Source organism: Scomber scombrus, unplaced genomic scaffold (genome assembly GCF_963691925.1).
Source record: "Scomber scombrus unplaced genomic scaffold, fScoSco1.1 SCAFFOLD_101, whole genome shotgun sequence".
In the NCBI taxonomy this organism is placed as follows: Eukaryota; Metazoa; Chordata; class Actinopteri; order Scombriformes; family Scombridae; genus Scomber; species Scomber scombrus.
The window spans coordinates 5,772-20,000 of NW_026910215.1; the positions used below are offsets into that span (position 1 = coordinate 5,772).

A 14,229-nucleotide genomic window follows, 5' to 3' on the forward strand; every position below is an offset into this window, starting at 1 on the left:
CTCTCTAAGAGGAGGAATCAGCCAATCACAGCACAGAGACAGCACTGCTGAAAGGTACAAATGACCTCTGAACTTCAGACAACCTTAGTGACATGACATCCTGTTACAGAGACCGGAACCTTAGTGACATCACATCCTGTTACAGAGACCGGAACCTTAGTGACATCACATCTTGTTACAGAGACTGGAACCTTAGTGACATCACATCCTGTTACAGAGACCGGAACCTTAGTGACATCACATCCTGTTACAGAGACCGGAACCTTAGTGACATCACATCCTGTTACAGAGACCGGAACCTTAGTGACATCACATCCTGTTACAGAGACTGGAACCTTAGTGACATCACATCCTGTTACAGAGACCGGAACCTTAGTGACATCACATCTTGTTACAGAGACTGGAACCTTAGTGACATCACATCCTGTTACAGAGACCGGAACCTTAGTGACATCACATCCTGTTACAGAGACCGGAACCTTAGTGACATCACATCCTGTTACAGAGACCGGAACCTTAGTGACATCACATCCTGTTACAGAGACCGGAACCTTAGTGACATCACATCCTGTTACAGAGACCGGAACCTTAGTGACATCACATCCTGTTACAGAGACCGGAACCTTAGTGACATCACATCCTGTTACAGAGACCGGAACCTTAGTGACATCACATCCTGTTACAGAGACTGGAACCTTTAATCAGCATTAAACTCCCAGCATGCCTTTAGGGGGATTTCCCATGATGCACTGAGCTCCTCTCTTTATCTGTTCTCTCTTACAGGAAGTCGGTGGCTGAGTCAGTGTGACGCGGCGCTGGATCCACTGAGCCGCTCTCTGATTGGTTGGCAGAGATGATCGCCACTGGCGGCCTCCTGCGGATCAACGCACGGCGACAAGACTCACTGCGGTCCAAAACACACAAACCACACACACACAAGAAGAAGAGCAAGAAAAAGAGGTGACACACACACACACACACACACACACACACACACACATACACACACACACTCACACACACACACACACACACATACACACACACACACACACACACACACACACACACACACACACACACACACACACACACACACACACACACAGTCTGAGAGGGGAAGAAGATATGTTCTCTTAATGTTGAGGCACAGAGAGGTAGAGGGCAGATGTTGAGGCACAGAGAGGTAGAGGGCAGATGTTGGGGCAGATGTTGAGGCACAGAGAGGTAGAGGGCAGATGTTGGGGCAGATGTTAAAGCACAGAGAGGTAGAGGGCAGATGTTAAAGCACAGAGAGGTAGAGGGCAGATGTTGGGGCAGATGTTGAGGCACAGAGAGGTAGAGGGCAGATGTTAAAGCACAGAGAGGTAGAGGGCAGATGTTGGGGCACAGAGAGGTAGAGGGCAGATGTTGGGGCACAGAGAGGTAGAGGGCAGATGTTGGGGCAGATGTTGAGGCACAGAGAGGTAGAGGGCAGATGTTGGGGCACAGAGAGGTAGAGGGCAGATGTTAAAGCACAGAGAGGTAGAGGGCAGATGTTGGGGCAGATGTTAAAGCACAGAGAGGTAGAGGGCAGATGTTGGGGCAGATGTTAAAGCACAGAGAGGTAGAGGGCAGATGTTGGGGCACAGAGAGGTAGAGGGCAGATGTTAAAGCACAGAGAGGTAGAGGGCAGATGTTGGGGCAGATGTTAAAGCACAGAGAGGTAGAGGGCAGATGTTGGGGCAGATGTTAAAGCACAGAGAGGTAGAGGGCAGATGTTGGGGCAGATGTGGTCTGTGTGGGAGATCACATGTGTCCGATGCTGGCCTGTGATTGGCTCAGCAGGAGCCAGGTGGTGGTGGTGAAGGGGAAGCTGAAGCTGTTCTCGCTGTCGGGTCTCGTGGCGGCGCTCGGCATCATGGTCCTGCTGGTGGGCGTTGTCATGGCAACGCTGGGCTACTGGCCGAGGGACGGGCTGTTCTTCAGCAGCCGGCCACAGGAGGGCGCCACGCTCGCCTCCGTGTCCTCACCTGACGTCCAGGTGAGTGGAACCACACCTCCACACACAGGAGGTGCACAGGTAATCAGATTACATCAGTGATTGATTTACAAGTAATCTGATTACATTTAGGTACCTGCAGTAATCTGCTCAGATGTTTTGTTAATACAGGAAGGAGAAGAGAGGGAGCCACTACGAGGAGGAGGTGATGAAGGAGGAGCAGGAGGAGGTGATGAAGGAGGAGCAGGAGGAGGTGATGAAGGAGGAGGAGGTGATGAAGGAGGAGGAGGAGGAAGAGGAGGTGATGAAGGAGGAGCAGGAGGAGGTGATGAAGTAGGAGGAGGTGATGAAGGAGGAGCAGGAGGAGGAGGAGGAGGTGATGAAGGTTTCAACCGAACAGAGAGCATCAACAGGACGAATCCTCAAAGTTTTCTGGAGGATTTCCTCGACAGGTAACATCTGCTGTGTGCAGGTATCTGTGCTCTGATTGGCTGTGTTGCTCCTGTGTGCAGGTATCTGTGCTCTGATTGGCTGTGTTGATCCCGTGTGCAGGTATCTGTGCTCTGATTGGCTGTGTTGCTCCTGTGTGCAGGTATCTGTGCTCTGATTGGCTGTGTTGCTCCTGTGTGCAGGTATCTGTGCTGTGATTGGCTGTGTTGCTCCTGTGTGCAGGTATCTTTGCTCTGATTGGCTGAAGGTTCTGGGGCCCCTCATCATGGGCGTTGGGATCTTTCTGTTCATCTGTGCGAACGCCGTTCTTCACGAGAACCGCGACCGGCAGACGAAGGTGATCGACCTGCGTGACATTTACTCCACCGTCATCGACCTGCACCGCCTCCGCCCCCCCGCCCCCCCCTCGGCCAATCCGCTCAACGGCCTCGTTAACTACGTCCAATCAAAGAGCCTGGAGACCAAGTCCCGCCCCCCCCCCTCCCTGCTGGGCGGCAGGCGGGGGGACGAGCTGTTGTCCCACCAACCGTTACCAAGCAGCAGCGGAGGAGGGGGGGGGGACACTGTGTTCAGTATTTATGGGGGACAGCAAGACGGCCCCCCCCCTCCTCCTCGCTAAGCCCCTCCCACCTATCTGTCTCCTCCCTCTCTCACCTCCTCCCCCCCCGGCCCCCCCCGGCAGGAGGCGGAGCCTGCCAGCCGTATACAGCGCAGTGACATCACAGGTGGGAGTGACATCACAGGTGGGAGTGACATCACAGGTGGGAGTGACATCACACAGGAAGTACTCCAACAGGGAGAAGCTAAGGATGATGTCACTGAGGCGAAAGGACCAAACAGAGGCTGACTGACCGGTCACGTGACACACGAGGAACTGTGCAGCCAATAGGAGTCTTCCACCTGAGTGAATGTTTTATATCTCACCTGCGAGGCGTTCAGGAACACGCCGAAAAACACGGAACTTCCAAACATGACGAACTGAAACATGTTTAACCTTCCAGATCGATCCGTATTGATCGGCTCCGATCGATCCGTGTTGATCGGCTCCGATCGATCCGTATTGATCGGCTCAGATCGATCCGTATTGATCGGCTCAGATCTTTAAATTTGTGACTTTGTTTAAACGAGAGTTTAAAGTAGCGGACAATCGTCTTCCTGAAACCAGCTTCACCTGAACAGCACAACGACCATCAGAAGAAGAACATTTTGTTTTCTTAGTTTCTGTAACTGAAACATTAAAGAATAAATCAGTTTTTTCTATATATATGTATTCAGCTGTGTGTTTTATTGATTCATTCTCTGATCAATAATCTATAAAGTACAGAGCCCGTAAACGATCATTCAACATATGTTTAATGTTGAAGGAATCAAGCGCACGTTTTATTAAATTGTTGCCACAATAAAGCTATAACGTGCGCACGAAATACTAATTAATAATACTAATACCATTCCTGGACAGCTGGGTAAGCGAATCGAGCGCTCCTCCTCTAGAACCTGCTTGAAATGATCTTAAAGCCTTTGTCACTGATCATCAGGTGAGTCACACAGGTTATATGAACCCGCTCACTGTATGTATCACGTTGCCATGGGAACCTATCAGCCTATCAGTGATCAGAATGTAAAGGTTGTTGTTGCTCTGACTGAACTACTGAATGTGTCCGTAGAGAAGATTAAAAGTTCAATATATTATTGATCATCTGATGAAATGTGCTTTAACCCTTTAAACCATGATGTTAACACTGTGATGATGTTGTATGCTTGGTCCTGATTGGCTGAAGTCTGTTTTACATTCTGCTGTATTTCAGCTAATAGAACCCTGATTAGATAATATCTGATCAATAAAAATCATTCCACTTTGATTTGTGATGTCATAGTGATGTCATAGGACTGTGTCAGAGCTTAATGTTTAAATCAGCTCTACAATATACAGCTGTCACCATGGATACGGAAGAATAATAATAATCCTATCCCTTCTATCCCTCCTATCCGGTTTCCGGTTTCCGGTAAGCGTATTCCGTCACTTCCTGTTACCGTCTGTGTTACTGTGTACTGTTAGCGTTAGCGTCTCTGCTCTCTACTCCGCTAACTTTTATATATTCTTAATTCCTGTTGATACTTATTAATTGTACACTTAAGCATACGCTTGTTTGGTTTAAAGCGCTTCTTGCTTTTATCTCTTAAAACCCACAGTTTTAAACTTCTGTTGCTTTAGCTCTATTGTTAGCTCCGGTTAGCTCCACAGCTAATCTTGGTTAGCGGTTAGCCATGGCTTCTCTCCCCTCTTCTCACTCTTCTGCTCTATCTTGCTCGGTGTGTCACATGTTTAGCTACTCCTCTGCCTCCTTTGACGGTAATGATACTTGTACTAAGTGTAGTCTGTTTGCAGTTTTGGAGGCGAGGCTTAGTGAGTTAGAAACGCGGCTCCGCACCAAGGATAGCCAGTTAGCTCCAGTTATTAGCCAGGCCCCAGTAACCGGTGCGAGCCGTCCTGCAGCCAGTGTTAGCATAACTGCTAATCCCCCGGTAGCTCTCAAGCAGCTGGGAAACCAGGGCAGGTGGGTGACTGCTGGAAGGAAGCATAGCCCCAAACAGAAGCCCACGGTTCACCACCAACCACTTCATGTTTCTAACAGATTCTGATCATTGGTAGCTCCATAGTCAGAAACGTGAAATTAGCAACGTGACATTTTAATAGAAGAGCGAAACATAAAAACCTGATTAAAATGAATACCACTCCAGTAATGGACCATCAAAATAAGAGTTAAATGTGAACTCTTAAACTGTCACTGTTACAACCCTCCAGCTGTTCTGACATAGTGAAGTTTATCATTTAATAGTTTTCTTTATCAGAACATTACTTAATAACATTTGAATGTTTATTACTGGACTTTACACCACTGGTTCATGTTCTGACTAGATGTCTGTCTGACTCAATGAGTTCCTTTAACTCTCAGTAGTGATGACTTCATGAGTTCCTTTAACTCTCAGTAGTGATGACTTCATGAGTTCCTTTAACTCTCAGTAGTGATGACTTCATGAGTTCTTCCTTTAACTCTCAGTAGTGATGACTTCATGAGTTCCTTTAACTCTCAGTAGTGATGACTTCATGAGTTCCTTTAACTCTCAGTAGTGATGACTTCATGAGTTCTTCCTTTAACTCTCAGTAGTGATGACTTCATGAGTTCCTTTAACTCTCAGTAGTGATGACATCATGAGTTCCTTTAACTCTCAGTAGTGATGACTTCATGAGTTCTTCCTTTAACTCTCAGTAGTGATGACTTCATGAGTTCCTTTAACTCTCAGTAGTGATGACTTCATGAGTTCCTTTAACTCTCAGTAGTGATGACTTCATGAGTTCCTTTAACTCTCAGTAGTGATGACATCATGAGTTCTTCCTTTAACTCTCAGTAGTGATGACTTCATGAGTTCCTTTAACTCTCGGTAGTGATGACTTCATGAGTTCCTTTAACTCTCAGTAGTGATGACTTCATGAGTTCCTTTAACTCTCAGTAGTGATGACTTCATGAGTTCCTTTAACTCTCAGTAGTGATGACTTCATGTGTTCCTTTAACTCTCAGTAGTGATGACTTCATGAGTTCTTCCTTTAACTCTCAGTAGTGATGACTTCATGAGTTCCTTTAACTCTCGGTAGTGATGACTTCATGAGTTCCTTTAACTCTCAGTAGTGATGACTTCATGAGTTCTTCCTTTAACTCTCAGTAGTGATGACTTCATGAGTTCTTCCTTTAACTCTCAGTAGTGATGACTTCATGAGTTCCTTTAACTCTCGGTAGTGATGACATCATGAGTTCCTTTAACTCTCAGTAGTGATGACTTCATGAGTTCCTTTAACTCTCAGTAGTGATGACTTCATGAGTTCCTTTAACTCTCAGTAGTGATGACTTCATGAGTTCCTTTAACTCTCAGTAGTGATGACTTCATGAGTTCCTTTAACTCTCAGTAGTGATGACATCATGAGTTCTTCCTTTAACTCTCAGTAGTGATGACTTCATGAGTTCCTTTAACTCTCGGTAGTGATGACTTCATGAGTTCCTTTAACTCTCAGTAGTGATGACTTCATGAGTTCCTTTAACTCTCAGTAGTGATGACTTCATGAGTTCCTTTAACTCTCAGTAGTGATGACTTCATGAGTTCTTCCTTTAACTCTCAGTAGTGATGACTTCATGAGTTCCTTTAACTCTCAGTAGTGATGACATCATGAGTTCCTTTAACTCTCAGTAGTGATGACATCATGAGTTCCTTTAACTCTCAGTAGTGATGACATCATGAGTTCCTTTAACTCTCAGTAGTGATGACTTCATGAGTTCCTTTAACTCTCAGTAGTGATGACTTCACTTAACTAACCCTCCTATCCCTCCTATCCCTCCTCCCTCCTAACCCTCCTCCCTCCTAACCCTCCTATCCCTCCTATCCCTCCTAACCCTCCTCCCTCCTAACCCTCCTCCCTCCTAACCCTCCTCCCTCCTAACCCTCCTAACCCTCCTATCCCTCCTCCTATCCTTCCTCCCTCCTAACCCTCCTATCCCTCCTTCTAACCCTCCTAACCCTCCTCCCTCCTAACCCTCCTAACCCTCCTAACCCTCCTATCCATCCTCCTATCCTTCCTCCCTCCTAACCCTCCTATCCCTCCTTCTAACCCTCCTAACCCTCCTATCCCTCCTCCTATCCTTCCTCCCTCCTAACCCTCCTATCCCTCCTCCTATCCTTCCTCCCTCCTATCCCTCCTATCCCTCCTCCTATCCTTCCTCCCTCCTATCCCTCCTATCCCTCCTCCTATCCTTCCTCCCTCCTAACCCTCCTATCCCTCCTCCTATCCTTCCTCCCTCCTAACCCTCCTATCCCTCCTCCTATCCTTCCTCCCTCCTATCCCTCCTATCCCTCCTCCTATCCTTCCTCCCTCCTAACCCTCCTATCCCTCCTCCTATCCTTCCTCCCTCCTATCCCTCCTATCCCTCCTAACCTCCTAATAAACCTAAAATATAAATATAATGTGTGATGTTAATCTTTACATCACTGATTCTTCTGTTTTATTCTTTCCTTCTTAACCAAATGTTCTGCCTTCATAAATGTCGTTATACATTATATAATGACAATAAAGACTATTCATTCATTCATTCATTCATTCACTCATTCACTCATTCATAATGAACCCATGATGAAATTATAATTAATATAATAAACATAAATAAAGCTGAAAGCAGAAATTCCTACCTCCAGTGAACGTAGCATTAAATGACAGCTCAGTACTGAGCATGCTCAGTGTCATCAGTCTGTTTGTAACCGTTTCCATGACGACAGACATTACCACCACGCATCATGTTTAAAAGCAGGTGGCCTCTGATTGGACGACCTGCTGACTCACTACAAGTCCCATAATGCAGTGCAGCCAGCCCCTGAACGCATCATGCCTTAATAACCCCCCCCCCCCACCCCCCTTGGCCTGGGGCAGCGGGGGGGGGGGGGGGGGTTAATCTGTGGGGGGCGGGGCCTGAGAGTAAAAAGCAATAATCCATCTGAACACAGACACAGAGGACGCTTTATCTAACCTCCATCACTGCTTCATCTTCATCTTCATCTTCATCTTCATCAGGGAGCCGGCTGCACACCTGCACAGGTAAGACTCTTCTTCCACATCTTTACACTGACCGCCATGTTGTTTCTTTTATCTTCATCATCATCATAATCATAATAATCATCATCATCATCATCGTCGTCGTCGGTCGAGTCGGTGAAATCTGATTAATCTATTTCATCATTGTTCTTTATTAACTTTAAAACATTTATCTTCATCTTCATCATCATCTTCTTCATCTTCATCATCATCTTGTTGACAGATGTTTCTGTAAACAGCTGCAGCTCTGTTCTGTATGGGGGGGGGGGGGGGGGGGGGCTTCATGTCTCCTACTGATTGAACGTGTTTTAATATTCAGTTTAAATATAATAAATATATTTATTATATTTATTATATTTATTATATTTATTATATTTAAACTGTTGATGTGTTTTATATATCAAATATATTAATTACATTAAATGTATTAAATAAATGATATTTATTATATTTATTTAACGTCCTACTGGAGGCAGGTCTATACACACCTGTACCTGTCACAGTGACATCATCAGTGGGTGTGGCTACAGAGCTCATTAATATTCATGTTATTTAACATCATTTCCTCTTCTTTCCATGAATCACCTTCAACCAATGAACTGTGAGTACACACACACACACACACACACACACACACACACACACACACACACACACACACACACACACACACACACACACACACACACACACACACACACACACACACACACACAATCAATGAATCTTTATTTATAAAGCGCCAAATCACAACAAAGTCATCTCAAGGCTCTTTACACATAGAACAGGTTCTAATTTAAAGAGACCCAACATGAGCAGCACTTCATGAGGTTCTATGAGCTGCGAGCGCAGTGTTCTAGTAGGTTCATGAGGTTCTATGAGCTGGGAGCGCAGTGTTCTAGTAGGTTCATAAGGTTCTATGAGCTGGTAGCACAGTGTTCTAGTAGGTTCATAAGGTTCTATGAGCTGGTAGCGCAGTGTTCTAGTAGGTTCATAAGGTTCTATGAGCTGGGAGCACAGTGTTCTAGTAGGTTCATAAGGTTCTATGAGCTGGGAGCGCAGTGTTCTAGGTTCATAAGGTTCTATGAGCTGGGAGCACAGTGTTCTAGTAGGTTCATAAGGTTCTATGAGCTGGGAGCGCAGTGTTCTAGGTTCATAAGGTTCTATGAGCTGGGAGCGCAGTGTTCTAGTAGGTTCATAAGGTTCTATGAGCTGGGAGCGCAGTGTTCTAGCAGGTTCATAAGGTTCTATGAGCTGGGAGTGCAGTGTTCTAGTAGGTTCATAAGGTTCTATGAGCTGCGAGCGCAGTGTTCTAGTAGGTTCATAAGGTTCTATGAGCTGCGAGCGCAGTGTTCTAGTAGGTTCATGAGGTTCTATGAGCTGGGAGTGCAGTGTTCTAGTAGGTTCATAAGGTTCTATGAGCTGGGAGCTCAGTGTTCTAGTAGGTTCATAAGGTTCTATGAGCTGCGAGCGCAGTGTTCTAGGTTCATAAGGTTCTATGAGCTGGGAGCGCAGTGTTCTAGGTTCATAAGGTTCTATGAGCTGGGAGCGCAGTGTTCTAGTAGGTTCATAAGGTTCTATGAGCTGCGAGCGCAGTGTTCTAGGTTCATAAGGTTCTATGAGCTGGGAGCGCAGTGTTCTAGGTTCATAAGGTTCTATGAGCTGGGAGCGCAGTGTTCTAGTAGGTTCATAAGGTTCTATGAGCTGGGAGCGCAGTGTTCTAGGTTCATAAGGTTCTATGAGCTGGGAGCTCAGTGTTCTAGTAGGTTCATAAGGTTCTATGAGCTGGGAGCGCAGTGTTCTAGTAGGTTCATAAGGTTCTATGAGATGGGAGCGCAGTGTTCTAGCAGGTTCATAAGGTTCTATGAGCTGGGAGCGCAGTGTTCTAGTAGGTTCATGAGGTTCTATGAGCTGGGAGCGCAGTGTTCTAGTAGGTTCATAAGGTTCTATGAGCTGGTAGCACAGTGTTCTAGTAGGTTCATAAGGTTCTATGAGCTGGTAGCGCAGTGTTCTAGTAGGTTCATAAGGTTCTATGAGCTGGGAGCACAGTGTTCTAGTAGGTTCATAAGGTTCTATGAGCTGGGAGCGCAGTGTTCTAGGTTCATAAGGTTCTATGAGCTGGGAGCACAGTGTTCTAGTAGGTTCATAAGGTTCTATGAGCTGGGAGCGCAGTGTTCTAGGTTCATAAGGTTCTATGAGCTGGGAGCGCAGTGTTCTAGTAGGTTCATAAGGTTCTATGAGCTGGGAGCGCAGTGTTCTAGCAGGTTCATAAGGTTCTATGAGCTGGGAGTGCAGTGTTCTAGTAGGTTCATAAGGTTCTATGAGCTGCGAGCGCAGTGTTCTAGTAGGTTCATAAGGTTCTATGAGCTGCGAGCGCAGTGTTCTAGTAGGTTCATGAGGTTCTATGAGCTGGGAGTGCAGTGTTCTAGTAGGTTCATAAGGTTCTATGAGCTGGGAGCTCAGTGTTCTAGTAGGTTCATAAGGTTCTATGAGCTGCGAGCGCAGTGTTCTAGGTTCATAAGGTTCTATGAGCTGGGAGCGCAGTGTTCTAGGTTCATAAGGTTCTATGAGCTGGGAGCGCAGTGTTCTAGTAGGTTCATAAGGTTCTATGAGCTGCGAGCGCAGTGTTCTAGGTTCATAAGGTTCTATGAGCTGGGAGCGCAGTGTTCTAGGTTCATAAGGTTCTATGAGCTGGGAGCGCAGTGTTCTAGTAGGTTCATAAGGTTCTATGAGCTGGGAGCGCAGTGTTCTAGGTTCATAAGGTTCTATGAGCTGGGAGCTCAGTGTTCTAGTAGGTTCATAAGGTTCTATGAGCTGGGAGCGCAGTGTTCTAGTAGGTTCATAAGGTTCTATGAGATGGGAGCGCAGTGTTCTAGCAGGTTCATAAGGTTCTATGAGCTGGGAGCGCAGTGTTCTAGTAGGTTCATGAGGTTCTATGAGCTGGGAGCACAGTGTTCTAGTAGGTTCATGAGGTTCTATGAGCTGGGAGCGCAGTGTTCTAGCAGGTTCATAAGGTTCTATGAGCTGGGAGCGCAGTGTTCTAGTAGGTTCATAAGGTTCTATGAGCTGGGAGCGCAGTGTTCTAGTAGGTTCATAAGGTTCTATGAGCTGGGAGCGCAGTGTTCTAGCAGGTTCATAAGGTTCTATGAGCTGGGAGCGCAGTGTTCTAGTAGGCTCATGAGGTTCTATGAGCTGGGAGCACAGTGTTCTAGTAGGTTCATGAGGTTCTATGAGCTGGGAGCGCAGTGTTCTAGTAGGCTCATGAGGTTCTATGAGCTGGGAGCACAGTGTTCTAGTAGGTTCATGAGGTTCTATGAGCTGGGAGCACAGTGTTCTAGCAGGTTCATAAGGTTCTATGAGCTGGGAGCGCAGTGTTCTACTAGGCTCATGAGGTTCTATGAGCTGGGAGCACAGTGTTCTAGTAGGTTCATAAGGTTCTATGAGCTGGGAGCGCAGTGTTCTAGTAGGTTCATAAGGTTCTATGAGCTGGGAGCGCAGTGTTCTAGTAGGTTCATGAGGTTCTATGAGCTGGGAGCGTAGTGTTCTAGTAGGTTCATAAGGTTCTATGAGCTGGGAGCGCAGTGTTCTAGTAGGTTCATGAGGTTCTATGAGCTGGGAGCAGTGTTCTAGTAGGTTCATGAGGTTCTATGAGCTGGTAGCGCAGTGTTCTAGTAGGTTCATGAGGTTCTATGAGCTGGGAGCGCAGTGTTCTAGGTTCATAAGGTTCTATGAGCTGGGAGCGCAGTGTTCTAGGTTCATAAGGTTCTATGAGCTGGGAGCGCAGTGTTCTAGTAGGTTCATAAGGTTCTATGAGCTGGGAGCACAGTGTTCTAGTAGGTTCATAAGGTTCTATGAGCTGGGAGCGCAGTGTTCTAGTAGGTTCATGAGGTTCTATGAGCTGGGAGCGCAGTGTTCTAGTAGGTTCATAAGGTTCTATGAGCTGGGAGCACAGTGTTCTAGTAGGTTCATAAGGTTCTATGAGCTGGGAGCGCAGTGTTCTAGTAGGTTCATGAGGTTCTATGAGCTGGGAGCGTAGTGTTCTAGTAGGTTCATAAGGTTCTATGAGCTGGGAGCGCAGTGTTCTAGTAGGTTCATAAGGTTCTATGAGCTGGGAGCGCAGTGTTCTAGTAGGTTCATGAGGTTCTATGAGCTGGGAGCAGTGTTCTAGTAGGTTCATGAGGTTCTATGAGCTGGGAGCGCAGTGTTCTAGTAGGTTCATGAGGTTCTATGAGCTGGGAGCGCAGTGTTCTAGGTTCATAAGGTTCTATGAGCTGGGAGCACAGTGTTCTAGTAGGTTCATAAGGTTCTATGAGCTGGGAGCGCAGTGTTCTAGTAGGTTCATAAGGTTCTATGAGCTGGGAGCGCAGTGTTCTAGGTTCATAAGGTTCTATGAGCTGGGAGCGCAGTGTTCTAGTAGGTTCATAAGGTTCTATGAGCTGGGAGCACAGTGTTCTAGTAGGTTCATGAGCTTCTATGAGCTGGGAGCACAGTGTTCTAGTAGGTTCATGAGGTTCTATGAGCTGGGAGCGCAGTGTTCTAGTAGGTTCATGAGGTTCTATGAGCTGGGAGCACAGTGTTCTAGTAGGTTCATAAGGTTCTATGAGCTGGGAGCGCAGTGTTCTAGTAGGTTCATAAGGTTCTATGAGCTGGGAGCGCAGTGTTCTAGTAGGTTCATAAGGTTCTATGAGCTGGGAGCGCAGCGTTCTAGGTTCATGAGGTTCTATGAGCTGGGAGCGCAGTGTTCTAGTAGGTTCATAAGGTTCTATGAGCTGGGAGCACAGTGTTCTAGTAGGTTCATAAGGTTCTATGAGCTGGGAGCGCAGCGTTCTAGTAGGTTCATAAGGTTCTATGAGCTGGGAGCGCAGTGTTCTAGTAGGTTCATAAGGTTCTATGAGCTGGGAGCGCAGTGTTCTAGGTTCATGAGGTTCTATGAGCTGGGAGCGCAGTGTTCTAGTAGGTTCATGAGGTTCTATGAGCTGGGAGCGCAGTGTTCTAGTAGGTTCATGAGGTTCTATGAGCTGGGAGAGCAGTGTTCTAGTAGGTTCATGAGGTTCTATGAGCTGGGAGAGCAGTGTTCTAGTAGGTTCATAAGGTTCTATGAGCTGGGAGCACAGTGTTCTAGTAGGTTCATGAGGTTCTATGAGCTGGTAGCACAGTGTTCTAGTAGGTTCATAAGGTTCTATGAGCTGGGAGCTCAGTGTTCTAGTAGGTTCATAAGGTTCTATGAGCTGGGAGCTCAGTGTTCTAGTAGGTTCATAAGGTTCTATGAGCTTGGAGCGCAGTGTTCTAGTAGGTTCATGAGGTTCTATGAGCTGGGAGCGCAGTGTTCTAGAAGGTTCATGAGGTTCTATGAGCTGGGAGCGCAGTGTTCTTGTAGGTTCATAAGGTTCTATGAGCTGGGAGCGCAGTGTTCTAGTAGGTTCATAAGGTTCTATGAGCTGGGAGCACAGTGTTCTAGGTTCATGAGGTTCTATGAGCTGGGAGCACAGTGTTCTAGTAGGTTCATAAGGTTCTATGAGCTGGGAGCACAGTGTTCTAGGTTCATGAGGTTCTATGAGCTGGGAGCACAGTGTTCTAGTAGGTTCATAAGGTTCTATGAGCTGGGAGCACAGTGTTCTAGGTTCATGAGGTTCTATGAGCTGGGAGCACAGTGTTCTTGTAGATTCATAAGGTTCTATGAGCTGGGAGCGCAGTGTTCTTGTAGGTTCATAAGGTTCTATGAGCTGGGAGCGCAGTGTTCTTGTAGGTTCATGAGGTTCTATGAGCTGGGAGCACAGTGTTCTAGTAGGTTCATGAGGTTCTATGAGCTGGGAGCGCAGTGTTCTTGTAGGTTCATAAGGTTCTATGAGCTGGGAGCGCAGTGTTCTTGTAGGTTCATAAGGTTCTATGAGCTGGGAGCGCAGTGTTCTAGTAGGTTCATAAGGTTCTATGAGCTGGGAGCGCAGTTTTTCTAGTAGGTTCATGAGGTTCTATGAGCTGGGAGCGCAGTGTTCTAGTAGGTTCATAAGGTTCTATGAGCTGGGAGCACAGTGTTCTAGTAGGTTCATAAGGTTCTATGAGCTGGGAGCGCAGTGTTCTAGTAGGTTCATAAGGTTCTATGAGCTGGGAGCGCAGTGTTCTAGTAGGTTCATAAGGTTCTATGAGCTGGGAGCGCAGTTTTTCTAGT

At 46.6% G+C, this 14,229-nt stretch overlaps 1 protein-coding gene across 1 annotated transcript; it reads left to right on the forward strand.

Moving 5' to 3' along the window:
- The first annotated feature begins 853 nt into the window (after positions 1-853).
- On the forward strand, positions 854-3,050 carry LOC133976807 (transmembrane protein 200C-like). Its single transcript, XM_062415005.1, has 4 exons — positions 854-960; positions 1,825-2,023; positions 2,297-2,433; positions 2,654-3,050. Exons 1-4 carry the CDS (start codon positions 854-856, stop codon positions 3,048-3,050), a joined length of 840 nt encoding a protein of 279 aa, XP_062270989.1.
- The last annotated feature ends 11,179 nt before the right edge of the window (positions 3,051-14,229 follow it).

Coding starts and splice junctions, on each gene's coding strand:
- LOC133976807 (XM_062415005.1), top strand. CDS start 854: ATGATCGCCACTGGCGGCCTCCTGCGGATCAACGCACGGCGACAAGAC. Junction 2,024..2,296: donor TGTCCTCACCTGACGTCCAG/GTGAGTGGAACC, acceptor GATGAAGGAGGA/GCAGGAGGAGGTGATGAAGT. Junction 2,434..2,653: donor CTGGAGGATTTCCTCGACAG/GTAACATCTGCT, acceptor TCCTGTGTGCAG/GTATCTTTGCTCTGATTGGC.